This window comes from Tasmannia lanceolata, unplaced genomic scaffold (genome assembly GCF_043159265.1).
Source record: "Tasmannia lanceolata isolate RefF3 unplaced genomic scaffold, GAP_Taslan_0.1 ptg000037l, whole genome shotgun sequence".
Classification (NCBI taxonomy): domain Eukaryota; kingdom Viridiplantae; phylum Streptophyta; class Magnoliopsida; order Canellales; family Winteraceae; genus Tasmannia; species Tasmannia lanceolata.
The window spans coordinates 26,017,852-26,033,878 of NW_027518714.1; the positions used below are offsets into that span (position 1 = coordinate 26,017,852).

General features: G+C 39.5%; 1 protein-coding gene across 1 annotated transcript in view; it reads left to right on the forward strand.

The window, feature by feature from the left end:
- Positions 1-16,027, forward strand: part of LOC143860654 (ATPase family AAA domain-containing protein At1g05910-like) — a 36,107-nt gene that overhangs the window by 6,950 nt on the left and 13,130 nt on the right. The window contains exons 7-10 of the mRNA XM_077371410.1: positions 2,085-2,330; positions 4,165-4,351; positions 4,785-4,850; positions 4,988-5,237. Of these exons, the coding sequence (XP_077227525.1) occupies positions 2,085-2,330; positions 4,165-4,351; positions 4,785-4,850; positions 4,988-5,237 (749 nt within the window). The remainder of the gene's footprint in view (positions 1-2,084; positions 2,331-4,164; positions 4,352-4,784; positions 4,851-4,987; positions 5,238-16,027) is intronic.

Genomic DNA, 16,027 nt, shown 5'->3' on the forward strand with positions numbered 1-16,027 from the left:
AAGCAAAAAATTGAAACAAGCATGGGTTTTATTGTTCTTAGTTATGATCCACCACATGGTCCTCCATAAATGCATAAGCAGACCTTTCAACATCTATTTTGAGCTTGAGTTGCAATATATAGAAGCTAACAATTGAAACAAGCATGGTTTTATTGTTCTGAGTTCTGATCCTCCATGTGACCCCCCCCCCCCCCCCCCCCCGTAATGAAGGTTTAAAATTTTGATTTCGGTTTCGGACATAGCCGAAACCGAAATTTCGGCCAATATTCGTTAAAAAAAAACAAATTTCAAACTTGTGTTCGAAAAAAAGTAAATTTCAGAAATGTTGGCCGAAATTTGGGATTCTGGCCAAAATTTCGGTTTCAGGTAGTTTCAGATTCGGTCTCTTGACCGAAATCGAAAATTTTGGTCCGAAATTTCGGATTTTGGTCAAAATTTTAAACCATGCCCGTAACATGCCCATTCAATTGTCCTCACTGGTCAATTAATTTCCATTTTACGTTTTGAAAGGCACACAATCTTCTCTATTGGAAACCCGCCTCTCTTCATTCTGTTTAATGCCATTATTTTCTTGCATTGCATCTGTCAAAGGCCATTTACTGTCTCCCAAAATTCCATCATGAACTAGATGGTCAAAATTTTCTGCCATGTTATTAATAGTAATACCATAATTTTGATCACCCTTTTGGGCACAAACTAATCGTTTTGCAACAATATTCCTCGCATTACACGAGGGAAATCACAATTTGAGTACGTTGATTTGGCTTTGGTATTTTGGGCTTGTTCTAAAGTATGAACTCTGTTCGTTGAGCCTGATTCCCTTCTGATCATAATTCAACTGGGTAGATCGATCGTCAGTCTCATCTAAGGTCTGGTTGAATTCGCTTGGGAGATGTTGTTTGCTTGCTCAACCAAAGTCGGCCTTGAAGTTCTCTGCTGCCTACCTCGAATCTATTGCTTAACATGTCACCACCTTCATTAATTGACCCATCTCCATATTTTTTATATAGTGAATTGCTTTTTGTGTTGCAGAATATCCTTTTGTGTTGCAGGATAACCATTGCAACCACCTTGGCCACAAGCACCTTATGCAGCCTGGAAGATTTGATACCAGGGCACAATGGATGGACCTGCATTGATACCAACTTGATGCAAACCAATAATTACAATTCTATCAAGATATTGTATTAGCGAAGAAAGACACAACAACCTATGTTTAAAGAGATGGTATTTGGGAAAAAACTTCCCAAAAGCATCGAATATTTGCGAGAGAAGGAACACGCCAAATAATCTTTTGCACGACCATAGAAGGAATTTTTATATCTGATTCAACTCTAACTCTAGTAATATTAGAAAATACCTTAATTACCGTGAAATCCGTACTCAATTCAATTTTTGTAAATTGTTATTAACTTATAAACCAATCAACTGATAGACCCTCTTAACCAAGAAGAGCAATGTTCAAATACATCAAATGAAACCAAGAACGATCTCAATTTCTTTTTCCTACAGAAACCCCTCTATCTGGGATTGTCATCATGGGGCCATGCTGCATTAAGTTGACTCACCAGGGTTTTTGACTATTTGATTGGATTACTAAGCCTTGAATGATTACTGATTATTATGTTAGCATAACTTGGTTGTAGGTTTGGGAATTATGGATATAGTTAGTTTTAGTTTATCTTCTAGAAAATATATTATTTTGATGATCTTTATTAATAAACTGTTGGGATAAACATGAAAGTACACATAAACTGTGGGGTTGGGAATTCTGGATATAGTTAGTTGTAGTTTATTTTTCTGAAAATGTATTATTTTGATGATCGTAATTAATAAACATGAAAGTGCCTTTGTGTCATGGCAAGTCTCAATGTCTGGCTCAAGTGCTCTTGAGTACAGAAGTGCCTTGGCTCTTTCCTCAAAATCTTTAACAAGTATATCTTGGTAGTGCCGAGGGTCCGCTCTTATAATTATAGGTTATGAATTCTTTCTATTTATGCATACAACTACCCATTCCCCATAGCATTGAAAATTTTCAGGCTTGATTTTTCATTCTAAATATCAAATATTACCGTCTATGTCAGTTACCAACTGGAGAAACCAAGTACCGAGGACCGGCTAATGTTTTTTGAGCATATGGTTGAAGCTGTTTTCTCTATTCCATCTGAAGGGATGACAAGCCAATCGAAAGAACCAAGTGCTCTTCCGGAACTTCCGAAGGCACCAAAACCCATGAATGGCCCAAAAGCTTCAGAATTAAAAGCCAAGGCTGAAGCCGAGCAGCACGCCCTTCGCCGGCTTCGAATGTGCCTTCGGGATGTTTGCAACCGGTCAGGCAGTCTTCCTTCTCATATGCCTTAATGAAAACCCCACTATTAATTTTCATGAAGAAATAAATTGCATTTACTATTTTTCTCTATCTGCATTGCATTTCCAACATGCTGTGGGCTTGACTGTTTTCTATGGCAAAGTTACTTTTTGCTCATATGTCAGTGGGTGTTCGCGTCATTTATTTTAATTTGCATGTTTATTATTCGCGAAAATCCATTATTGTGTCGGTTTTGAAATGATTTAGTCATGAGATACTCCCGTAAAACAAATTTTTTGTTAGTCATGTGCTTTCTGTTTAGGTCTGTTTGTTTTGAGTTAAAATGCACATAAAACATATTTTTATGCCTAACAGGAATTTTTAGCTGTTCATTTCAATCCCATCAGGCGTAAGTGCAAATTTTCGATCAGAAAAAATGTCGGCAAATGTGGCTTTTTAACATGAGAATCATAAAAATTTGCTTCTGAAAAGGTAGATAAAAATTCTGGGGATATTTTTTCCATCGAGCTCAACCATATCTTTTGCAGACTCTTCCCTTCTTCCTTACACTCTGCTCCTGCAAATCGTCTTAGACCGGCGATTTGCACTCCAAGAACACAATGCTCTTCAAGAGCTCTTCGGGAAGAACTTTCTTCTCTTCGGATATCTGCACAGACACTTCAAAACCTTTGATTTCAGTAGCTGCAGAGAAATCAGAAGCAGAAGCAATGGCTTCTGAGAAACTTCGAAAAGAATCTTGGACTCAATTAACGAGAGGAGATGGAAGGCTAGGGTTAGGGTTTTGAGAATTTCCCTCTCTCTCTCTCTCTCTCTCCATTTCTGGTTCTAGTTTAGATCATTTCTGGTTCTATTTAAAGAGGTTGGAGCTTGAATTGTGCTTTTTGAAGAGGTTTGGACTCCATTAATGAGAGATGGAGGATGAGGGTTAGGGTTTTGACTTTTGAGAAATTTCTCTCTCTCTCTCTCTCTCTCTCTCTCTCTCTCTCTCTCTCTCTCTTCCGTTTCTGGTTCTAGTTTAGATCATTTCCGGTTCTATTTTATAGAGGTTGGAGCTTGATTTGTGATTTTTGAAGAGGTTTTCTCTGCCATAATGGTTCAATATTCGTTATAGTGCTGTCAAAAATCTTCTTTTTTGGATATTTTCCGATATGGATTTGAGAAATTAGCTCGGTCGTGATTTTAAAGGTTTTTCATCTGCATATGACTTCAATTTCGTTCTCTTACCCATTCAGTGAGATGCACAAAAGAAATGCCTGTTGTTTTACACCTGATTTTATTGAGTGCAAATGAGCAGTTGAAAACAAAACTGGGCATACAATTTTTACAGCAAAAAAGTATAGCACTGTAAACTGTTGCACCTTCATTTGTTAAACCCGTAACTAACAGACCCTTATCAAAAAGAAGTTAGTTGTTTTTTTTAATGTTTTTGGGACGGGAACGTTAACACATAAAACTAAGGTTGGTACCTCTATATCACAAGTTTTTTTTTTTTTTTTTTGAACCCAGATCATTTCCAGAAAAATGGGGTACTTCAGTTATTTAGATAATTAGCTACTACATCTCGCTTCTCTGAAAGAAAAAAAAAACAATCTTTTGAGGAAAAAGAACAGGAAAAAGAATGCCTAATACTATCTTATTCTTTCGAACTTGGGTTTTCATGCATGGTAGATAAGTAAAGAAAGAATGTTTTTTTTGAGGAAAAAAAATGCCTAATACCATCTTATTCTTTACGAACTGGGGTTTTCATGCATGGTAGACAAATAAAGAAAGAAAGCATATCAAGTTGTGTGGATATTTAGTTGTTTCACACCTTATTTTCTTTTTCTTTTTTTCAGGATTTTATATGATAAACGTTTCAGCGTGTTTCATTATCCAGTCATGGATGAGGATGCACCCAATTATCGTTCAATTATTCAGAATCCCGTGGACGTTGCAACACTGTTGCAGCGTGTAGACTGCGGACAGTATCCTACATGTTCCGCATTTCTGCAAGATATCAATCTCCTTGTTGACAATGCAAAGGTGTTATTTTTCCTATGGCTATAATTACATTTATATCTATTCTGACTGTTCCATTAAATTTTCCTTATTCTTTTGTAACTTTAGCTTTGTGAAAATGCATAAATAAAGAATCCGAGATGTATAGTGGACTTGAATCAGAACCAGGTCACTACAATGTTAAGAGCATGGTTTTAAATTTCGGCTGAAATCCAAAATTTGGATTTCGGTTGGGTCCGAAATCTGAAAATTTCGGATTTCAGTTTGCATTTCCGCCGAAATTTGGTCATTTTGACCGAAATTGTAAAAATTTCATCTGAAATGACCGAAATTTGAAAAACAAATTCAGTTTCGGTAGGGACCGAAACTGAAATTTAAATCCATGGTTAAGAGTAGATAAAAAATAAAATGCTTCATCATGTAGTTTTCTGATGCTTCTCTTTGTGCTAATTTACAGGCTTATAATGGAGATGACTACAATGGTGCTAGGATCGTTAGCAGAGCTTATGAACTTCGAGATGCAGTATGCCTTTTTCTTGTTTACTCTTGATGACTTTAAGAAACTGTTTTACTGTATATATTTCTGTATCCATCTTTTGTTTCTTGTGTTTTCCTTTTCCTTTTTCTTATTTTTTCTTTTCCATAAATTGTTTCTTTTAGGTGCAAGGAATGCTGTCACAGATGGACCCCGCACTTGTAACATTCTGTGACAAGATTGCTGCACAAGGGGGGCCCGTGAGTATACCTGACAAAATGGGTGTTTTAAGTTGCCCACCTGCTCCCATTGTTCAACTGGCAACTGTTACCAGAATGAGTGCCCGACTTCGTAATGTCCAGCCGGAGGTGAATTTGTGTCAAAGTTACGAAGCATTGAGGCGGCCAAAGAAGAACTTCGACACAGAGCAAGCAGGTATTTTGTTTTTGTTGGATTATATATTTACTTGCATTCGCTTTCAGTATATCAGTAAATGAATATATCCTACCGTTAATTTTCCTGTTTGCGTTGCAAAACTCCAAATAATGATGTGTACACTTGTTGATCCAAATCAGATACTCTACAAAAAGTGATGTTTAAATACATATAATTGGGTCATTTAGATATTGTTTTATGAATGCATTTGAGTTTGAGACTAGCTTTCCAGATGGATCTGTGTTGAAACAGGTATCCTGTGCAATAGAAATGAACTGGTCAAAACCAGCAAATAATAGTTTGTAATTTCAAAAGTATTTATTTAAAGCTTCCGACCGTTGCAGTTGATACGCTCTAACACACACTGTTTTTCCTATATCTTAACTTCATATTTTCTGATATACCCACAATCCATAGGGCGAGTAATGAAAGATTTTCTTTAAAAAAGAGAGCAAGTCCACCATGTATGTACTAGAGTGACATAAAAAGGAAATTGAGCTGAGTTGTTGAATAGAATAGAACACTAGGATTTTAAGAAAGATAAAAATACTTTCATAGTGGCGGTGGGATTAAAGGTCTTAGGTTTCATGGGCGTTCTTCTGCTTGTGGTTCTGGAAGTAGCCGGCAACGAGAGTGATACTGGGAAATGGAAACCACTGATTGAGTTTATTCTCAAGCGTAAGTTTGATGGCAGTTAGTCTGCAACCCAGGCCCAACATGCACATGTGGTCTGATTTAGAGGTGCAACTCGGGACCGGTTCAATCTGAACCCATTGGGTTCAACCCGAAAAAATCACGGGTTGGGTTGTGTTTGAGTCGGGTTTGGGTTTGGGTTGAGGTGCGGTCAGGTTGAGGTGTCGGAAAACCTGACCCGCATCATAACCCTGCAATTTTTAATTTTTTTTACTATTTTTCAGTTTTGTTTTTTAGAACTGATAAATTCTAGAGATTTCACTAAACCTGGATGCATTTACAAGAGGATCAATGTGTGCTTATATAGAGCACTTACATGATAAACATGGAATGGAATCAAGATAATTCTAGAAGGAAATAATCCTAATCAAATCTACCTAAATCAAATCTACTTTCCTAATCTCTATTGCTTGCCTCTTCTAATCCACTTGCCTAATTTATCTAGTTGCCTCGTTTAACCAACTTACCTAATCTACTTACAAGATGATCTAACAGTGAGATCTTAACCCAATCTAACCGTTGGATCCCACATATTCTAACATGCCCCCTCAAACGTATATGGATTGAAAATCGATATACGTTTGACAAGAATTAAAAATAAATTCCCAATACAATAGAATTTCCCAAATTACAAATGTAATCAAAATCAATCGATTTGATGCACACTTCCAAAAGTCTATGATGAAGATCCTCTGATGAAGACTGATGTTGCCGCCAATGATCATTGATGATGGTTGCGAAGAAGATGCCGCTTGTTGATGTGTCACGAAGAGGGCTTAAAAGCCAATAGATCATAGCCTCAATGGGGCTAGATGATACTCAAGCCTCGATGGGCGAGTAGAAATGGGTCACTATGGACCAATGTCGGAATGGGCAAGAAATTGGTCACAATGGACCAATGCCGGAATGGGAATGAGCCTCGATGGGCAAGATAGCATGGGTCCGCTTTGAATACCGATCCTCATGAACTAAAAATCCTCCTTCAGGCACGCACTTCAAAATAAATGAAGCACCTCAACTGAAATGAGTCAATATTTCAGGCACGCACCTAAAGAAAGGTACCTCAACTGAAATAGGAGAAGATTTGAGAAATAAGGGTTCGAAAGAAAAAGAAAATAAGATGAGCGACAACGAACGATAGATGATGGCGGCAAAAATTAGTAACATTCTAACAAGCCTGGGAATGTTACGGATTTAGAAACTGCGGGTGTAAGCATCAAATCTGGGGGTCTTAGATAAGGTGAGGTGGTGATTTCCAAGAGAATAATGAGGTGAAAATATCAAATATGGGAGTGTTTTTTAGGCATGAATGAAAATGTGTGCCATTATCAAATTTGAGGCATAAGAAAAGACACAGATAAAGGCAAGGAATAAGACTACCCTGCTTTTCTATTCTCAACAACAATTCACCGAAGAAGACCTTTGCATTAAAGAGGCAAGGAATATGACTAAAATATCTCATTGGATGTGATGATAACTGGCAGAAAAAGGTGTAAGAAAGAAGGGCATAGACAAGCATGGTGAACAGCAAATAGTGATAGACCATCCATCAGTACAGACGGATTTGGCCGGATTCATAAGTAGGCTTGCCGTGGTGATCGTGATGGGGAGTGATGGCCACCGACGGACGGTTAGAACACCCGCCCGCCGGAGGATGGAGACTCACGTATGTTGTGCTCAAGCCCTAGTAGGATCTAATGCTTTGATACCATGATAAATTCTAGAGATTTCACTAAACCTGGATGCATTTACAAGAGGATCAATGTGTGCTTATATAGAGCACTTACATGATAAACATGGAATGGAATCAAGATAATTCCAGAAGGAAATAATCCTAATCAAATCTACCTGATCAAATCTACTTTCCTAATCTCTATTGCTTGCCTCTTCTAATCCACTTGCCTAATTTATCTAGTTGCCTCGTTTACCCTACTTACCTAATCTACCTCCAAGATGATCTAACGGTGAGATCTTAACCCAATCTAACCGTTGGATCCCACATATTCTGACAAGAACATAAAATCTATAGGGGAAAGAGATGCAATCACCACTTCAAGCATGATTGACAGCAAGATGTCACTATAACTGGATCAACCCGACCTGAATTTGGAAATCGGGTCGAGTTCGGGTTGAGATATTTATTTTTGGGGTGGGATCGGGTTAGTCTCCATTGGGTTGAGTCAGGTTGGGTCGGGTTCGGGTTGACGGTTTAGAGTTTCGGGTTGGCTTCAATGAGAGAGTTTAGTGCCGCTCATGGTTTTAAATTTCCACCGAAACTAACACGAAATGACCGAAATGTTTCAGTTACTATTCCCATTGAAACGATACCCGAAACTGAAGCACACATCAAAACCAAAATCATAAGTGCATTAGTGGCACACTATATCAATATGTATTGCATAATTATAGCTATATGAATTTACCATTCAAAAAAAAAAAACGACCTTCATCTGCTTGAAGTCACTAGATGTTTACTTCTAGGCATGAATGTACCTAGTTCTTATTGGGATGGAGTTATTCTTACTGCGTTCGATCTCATCAATTGTATGCTTTTGCGGCTCCTCAATCGGAGATCTCCTCTTCAAATTCGTAAGCCTTGATCCTCCTTATTTGTTATCAAACCTTAAGTTTTTAGCTTCATTTGTTTTGTCCGTATTCTTGTTAAGGGCAAAGATAAGTTGGGAACTCTATGGTGAACGATGGTCCTCTACCTCTTGTTACTGAAATTGATGTGTCTTCCAGAGATACTACTCCATTGCTTCAGGTCTACACTCGGATAAAGAAGAGAGATGGATTGACCACTAATTCAAATGTATCTTCATGGGATACTCTCATTCCCATAAAGGGTACCCATGACATTTCAGGAGGAAATTCCGTATTTTTCGTCAGTTAGAAAGAGTTTCTCACCCCCCACCTCTATGGTGAACGATGTTCCTCTACCTCTTGTTACTAAAATTGATATGTCTTCCAGAGATACTCCTCCATCGCTTTAAGTCTACACTCGGAGAAAGAAGAGAGATGGATTGACCACCCATTCAAATGACATCATCCCTCGAAGGCCTTGGATTTAGGTATCATTCCTCCTTTATCTTCGGCTCCACCTTCATCTCTTGACATACCTCCATGGTTCTAAATTTTCATTTCAATTTCGGTTTCAGCCGCCACGTAAACGGAAACGTTTCAGTTGCGGTTGGAAATTTCGGTGGTAATCCTATAACCATGGTTTTAAATTTCGGCTGACACATCGAAATTTCATATGTCGGTCCGGACCGACCAACACCAAAAGTACCAGTTTCGGTGTCGGTCCAGATTTCGTACGAAATTTCGAAAATTTCGGAAATTTCAGGAAAATGTAATTACTTTTATTTTTCCAAAAATTTCAATATTTCGGCCGAAATATCGGTTTCTGCCACAGTTGAAACCTATACCGAAACCGAAATTTCAAACCATGCCTATAATATCACGGAAACATATGAAAACATATGCAAATGATAGAATTTTAATATGAACTTCAAAAAATGTTAAAAAATCACAAATCCAAACCTAGAAACTGTCATATTAGCAAGACAACCATCCATAATGTTTTAATAACATCGAACACCAAAGGTGTAGGAATACAGGGGAGAATGGAGGCTAGAAGGGAGGAGGATTGGCAGTGCTCGCGGTGCCGCTATCACAACTTTGGTTGGCGGCGTAACTGTAGAAGAGGCCCACAGGCCAAGATGCTCCTCTCTTTCTCATCCCGCACATCTTGTGGAAAGGAAAGGAAGTTGTTGGGACATCATAATCGAGACCTTAAATCCGGTGCTTGGTTCTGCTCTCCCTGTTAAATATGTAAATTTTAGGTGGCGGGATGGGTGTCGTTGGTGCCGTAGGACCAGAATCCCCTCTAAATGGGTTCCTCGCTCTACACCTAAGGAGGTATCCCTTGGAGGTGAGGTTGACCTATGGCCGGACTCAAGTAAAATTTCTCGTCTCCATAATCCAGGGCTTCCACCACTATCCATCTCGGGTTGGGAAGTGGATGTGCAAGTGGGCTCCCTAAAAGCTTGCTTGATAGGGAAAAAGTTAAACCACCTCAAAACCCTTCAGGATCTCTGGAAATGGGCTCAAGAGTGCTGGGAAATCCCATCCCTTCATTGTCCGTCCTTGTTGTCGCAGAATGAAGTCGTTTTTGTGTTCGAATATGAATCTCAAGCCCTACAAATCCTTGCAAAAGGCTCTGTGGCCCTGGACAAGCATATGCTGTCTCTTTCCCCTTGGACAAGAAATTTTGTTCAAGGTAAGGAAGCTCTCTGGGTTCGCTTCTTTGGCATTCCCTTGCATGCCTGGGCTGTTTCTACGGTGGAGGCTTTAGGGAGTCTCTTCGGCGAGGTAGTAGAATCCAAAATGGAAGGATACCACCGAAATTGTATGAGTTTTGTATCGGCTAAAATTTTAGCCCCCCGAGGGATCTTCCCTATCTCTGATGTTATTCTTAGAATTCAAGACCAAACCTATACTATTGGGGTTGAACTCGCAGATGAAAATTTTTCCTCGCCGGTGCAATGCCTTTTGGTGGGTCGGACCTCTTCGACCGGCATGCCGTTGGCTCCCGTAGGGGATTCAAATTTCAAATTTACCGACGTCCTTTCTACAAAGTCTTCTTCACGACCTTGGTAAATGCTCCCCTTAGTTTTTAGGAGGTGGTTTTGGTTCTGATCTTCGGTTGGAAGTTTTGGGTTAGTTAGTAGGCTGGGGACCCGATTGAGGTGGGCTATAGTAATGTCCCCAATGAATTTGGAATTACTTTAGAAATTAGGTCTTTGGTTCCCTGTATTTCCCTGGTGATGGGGGGAAAATGAGGGTTGTAGGTTGAATTAATTTACTACAAGGTTTTTTTTGTTTGAGAAGGTTGGGGAAAGTTCCTGTTCGATTGAAGGGTAAATCTACGGTCTGATTCAGGGTATAGCCTTGTCAGCCTTTTCCGATACTATGTAATGTAAGCGGGACCTCTGGTCCCCTTTGTAATTATTATAGTATCAATAAAATATGTCATCTTGAAAAAAAAATAGCATCGAACACCAAGTGACATGTGTGAGTGATATTCAAATAAATATTTATATATATTATATACCACATTTCAATACATGATTGCGTCGTCTCCTATCTTCTTCCTCCTTCCTGTGGTGAATGGGCAAAATTGCAGAGGCAAATATCGCATCTGCACGTGAAAAGCGGCCATGACTATCTGGGAGGGCTTTAGGAGTCGTCGAAACATCCCCCAGATGGACCTCATTCGTCGGACTTCCTCTGTACCTGTGGTGCAAACCTTGAGCGGCTTTCAGAATCTTATCTATCATGCTTAGATGGAGGTTATTCTTCCATGGAAGTTTTTGATTCCCTCGGGATTTTTAATCTCTGCTGCAGAAGACTGTTATTCTCTTTTGGGCAAGGATCTGGTGTGGACAGACCTCCTTGGTCCCACTCGCCCCCACAGCGTGCACACGCTGGCTCTCTGGGGAGTTTGGAAGAGTAGGATACTAGGGGGAGAAGGTTGGATTTTGGAGCTAGAAAAGCTCCTGGCCGAGGAGCAGTGGAAGTCAATCGAAGACCAGTATCGAATGTGAGTGATTGGATGTGCACAAAATGCAGCTATAGAAACTTTGGTTCGCGCACCTCGTGCAGGAAGTGTTCGGGACCACGACATAAAGAAAACTCTACGTTAGCCTTGAGACCCAAAAAGCTTCAAGCTGCAGATTGTAGTGTCAATGACCAATGTTTGGAGGTTCCAGGCTCTGTGGTGGAAGATAGAAATAAAAACCTTAAGAGTTGTCTTATTGGAACTTTAAAATCTGACCCCTGGCTTTTGGAAGACGTTTGGGCATGGGCTAAACATTTCTGAGGCCTTCCAGAGTTGGATAAGCCTTTCGACATTAGTACAGTGGACATTTTATTCCGTTTTGACTCTGAATTTCAGGCCACCTCCATCCTCCGTCGGGGAGGTGAGGCTTTCGGAGGGTATCTTTCTTTCCTTCGGCCCTGGTTCCCTGCTTACAATACGGGTGCCAGGCCTGTTCGGCTGAGGTTTTATGATATCCCTCTTCATGCGTGGTCTGGTACCACGATTGAGATCCTGGGGTCACATTTGGGCCAGGTTCTCGAAACCCAACTTTTTGATAACCATTCTCACTGTCAAGCTTTGACCTCCGCCTTGGTTATATCCCCTTTGTGGAAATCAATTCCCCAGTTTATTAATTTAAAGGTGGACTATAATATTTTTTCAGTGGGAGTTAAGGTGGTCTCTGAGGACAGTATAAATACTCTGGCATTGTCGGTGGTGGGCGAGGTTAGTAGTACAGATAATTTGCCACTTTTTGAGGGATCTGTCCAAATTCCTGATGATATAGGATCACAGGCGGCTGTTTTTTCACCGGAAAAGGTGACAGAGGCCACTGGAGGTGGGTCTGTTCTGGTGGTGGTCCCCAATTCAAATTTTGAATTCCCCACCTACCCACCTGTCCCCCCTGAGGCTGTCCTGTTTTCGTCAGAAAGTAGGGAGGCTAGGGTTGCAGGCCTTGTGGGTCCTCCATCTGCAAGGAATTCACTGTTGGTGCCTCCACGTGGTAACAAAAGGAAAGCGCGTAGAAAAGAGGCTGTTGACTTATGGTTGGGAAACGTGATGAGGTGAAAGGCACTCATTCCGGAAAAGGCAAACTCAGGAAAGGGCTTGGGAAAGACGCTTGTTTTTTGGCGACACGTGGAGGGTTATCCGTTCTCAATCGAAAGATTAAAGAGCCTGTACAGAAAAAAGGAAATTAGGAAAAAGAAACGTGGCTCCGATAGTCTTCGATACTTTCGATCCCTTCAAAATTCGCCTATTCCAAGTATGTCTAACAGCCAACACTCTGATGTCCCTAGTAACACAGCTATTGGGGATAGTACCCCTGGTTAATGAAGATTTAGAGCTTCTGAAAAATCTTAAGTACTATGAAAAGTTGGCTAGGAAGGAATCGCCTACTCCAGCTGAGGTTTTGCTCTCCCCTTTGAAGAAACAGTGGGTAAAAGAACAGGCAGCAAGCGCTCGAAATTTAGGGACATCTCCCTCTCAGTCTTCCTTGAACAGTGAGGAGGAACTTCATACCCCCCTTCACAACCTGCACATCTTTATTAAGTTATTGGATAAGGAGAGGCAAACTTGAAGGCGCCTATGGGAGGAGGAAAAGCAATCTGCAATTTCCTGCCTGGAAATTAGTCGTCAATCTCTGGAATCTGATCATAATCGTGTACAAGGGATCCCAGTAACGGAAGATACTCAGCGAATAAAGCAGTTTAAAGATAATAGTGATGAGGGTAAAGGCCTTTCATTATAGCCAACTGTTGACATTCCTGGCCATCCCGAAATGGAGAGCTTTAATAAATTCTTAGAAATGGGAGATGCACTTGGGTTTTCGTATCGGGAGAATCTTGACAAGACCAGGGAGATGTTCTTCGGATTGCAATCTAGAATCGTTGAAGATAGAACAGATAGAGCAAAGGTGGGTGAATCATCCAAAATTGTGAAGGATCAAGAAGAGAAGGAGAGAACAGGGAAGGATTAGAGGAAAAGGAGAAGGAATGGAGTAGAGACGATTGGGAAATATGAAATTGAGAGGAGTTAGTAGAACGAAAATATGATCCCAACCCAGTGAGACTGGACTGTCTTTATGATAGGTTAGCGTGGATTTATTGGCTTCTGGACATTTTATGTGAATCAAAAGTTCCACTTTCGAGCTTAAGGATTGGACGAATGCTCCCCCTAGGACTTTACTGAACAGTATCGACAGGCTACATACCTACAATTTAGTTTCTGTTTGCAATGGACTTAGAGATTTTCTCTTGCTCCGTTTTGTCTGGTTTTTAGCTAGGTTGTTCTTAGGGGGCAGGAGTTTGGAGGGGTGGACCTCAAAGGGGGCAATTCCATTTATACCCCTGTCTTGCCAGTCGATGCTTTCAAGGTTTTAGGTTGTTGGCCAGCTATTGAGTGGTGGCTTCTCTCACATAATGGTACATTCTTGGTGGTTGGAAGATGATGCAAAGAATACAGATTTTTTGTAAAAGTAGGGATGATTATAAACCAATGATAATGTCTCGCTTATCTTTTGGACTGGTGTTGGCATGTCGACCCAGTCCGCATTAATATTTTGTAATGCAGAATGGGACTACTGGTCCCGATTGCTATCTTATTATTAATGAAATATGTCAATTTTGAAAAAAATATATATATACCACATTTCACATTCAATTCATCATTTCCTCTTCATATAAATGTATTTATGTAATACGTACTGATATAGTATACTACTAATGCACTTACGAATTTTTTTTTTTGAAAGTAATGCACCTACGATTTTGTCTTTGATATGTGTTTCAGTTTCGTTAATATTTCGTTAGGGATGAAAATAGAAATATTCTGATCATTCCATGTCGGTTCCAATGGAAATTCAAAACCATACCTATATCTAACTTTGTTTGCTATGACTCTGAGTCTTTATCTCCTTCATACTGCGCGCTTCCTTCCTCTATTGCCTCAGTGTCCATTCCGACTAAAGTTTCAGATGCCGTAGCTCATCCATAGTAGAAAGAAGCCATGATTGAGGAGATGCAGACATCAGAAAAAAAAATCAGACTAGGGATATGGCAAGCATATAGTTGGATGGAAATGGGTTTATACTGCGAAGCCCAAGCCAAATGGGTTTATTGAGCGATAAAATATGTAAATCTCAATTTTTTAATCGTAAAATATTAGATTTATAAACTTATGTTATAAAATTAAGTGCGGCTTGAGAAGGGGGGGGGGGACATTTGCATTAAGGTGGTTTTTCCCCTTGGAGGAGGTTCGGAGGTGGGTTTCTCAAATCCTACCTCACATTTCCCCAAAATATCTCTCTCCTCTCATCCTCTCTCTGCATCTTTTCTTCTCCTTCCTCTACTTTTCAATCTCCATCAATAGAAACAGTATGTATCTGTAAAGAAGAATCCCACTTATCTTGTTGCTGATAAAGTGTATCACAAAAAACATGCCACATCGTTTACAAAATCAAACAACCCAAAAGAGCTTGGATGGCAAATGATCTCATTTTAACATTTTTTGCTTGGTAAGTTAGCTCCTGAACAACCAGGACCAACTTTTTTTCCAATTTGTATCTTTTTTTGAATGGTAATATTCCAATTTGTGTCAATTCATATGAATTGTGTTCAAAAGCTTAAATGCCAGGAGCAGAGCAAGGAATAACAATGGAGCAAGAGTAGGGCAAGTGCAAGTTAGTTCCCAATCGGTTCAGGTTTGGAGTGGTCTAGAGAACATATGTTAGTGGTAGGATTCAAATTCTAAGTCCCAAATATCTATGCATGGTAGATTTATTCCATCATTAAAACAAATAGATCTATGCATGGTATGGCAGAAGGTTTTTCATTTGTTTCCTCTGAAAGTGTATTCATGCATGCGCATCACTTCTCTCTGTCTATACATGTATGTGTATGGATGGATGTACCTTCAATCCTTCCTATTTTTCTGTATAATGTATGCCCAACTTCCTTATTTTTCCCACTTAAAATCAGGTATATATGTGCATCTATATAAGATGATTCTAAGGATGCATGTAGTTTATACGGTAGGATGTGCCCTTGGATTCTTCGTTTATGTATCTATGTATAGTTCCTTATTCTTTCCCCTCGAAAGTATGCATATATTCACATGTCGCTTCATGCACCTACATTTTCTATACCTAAGATAACCAGATACAGCGCAGCTTTTTCTGAAGTTTCGGACACGATGCGAACCTGATTGTACTATACCATGAGATAAGACACAAGACATTTAAATAAAATATCATTAAAATAAATTAAATTAAACTTGGAGAATATATAGTTAAAATAGGATCTATAAGAAGCAAAGCTAAAATATCATTCCAAAAAAAAAGAAGCAAAGCTAAAAGACATAATTTTTTTTTTTTGAAAATTGACAAATATATTCATAATACAAGATGTACAAAGATTGGGAACAAGTAGTCCCGCCCCATTACATACATCGTGACCGCCATTGGATTACCCTCCAAAGGCCAAAAACAAAAAAAGAG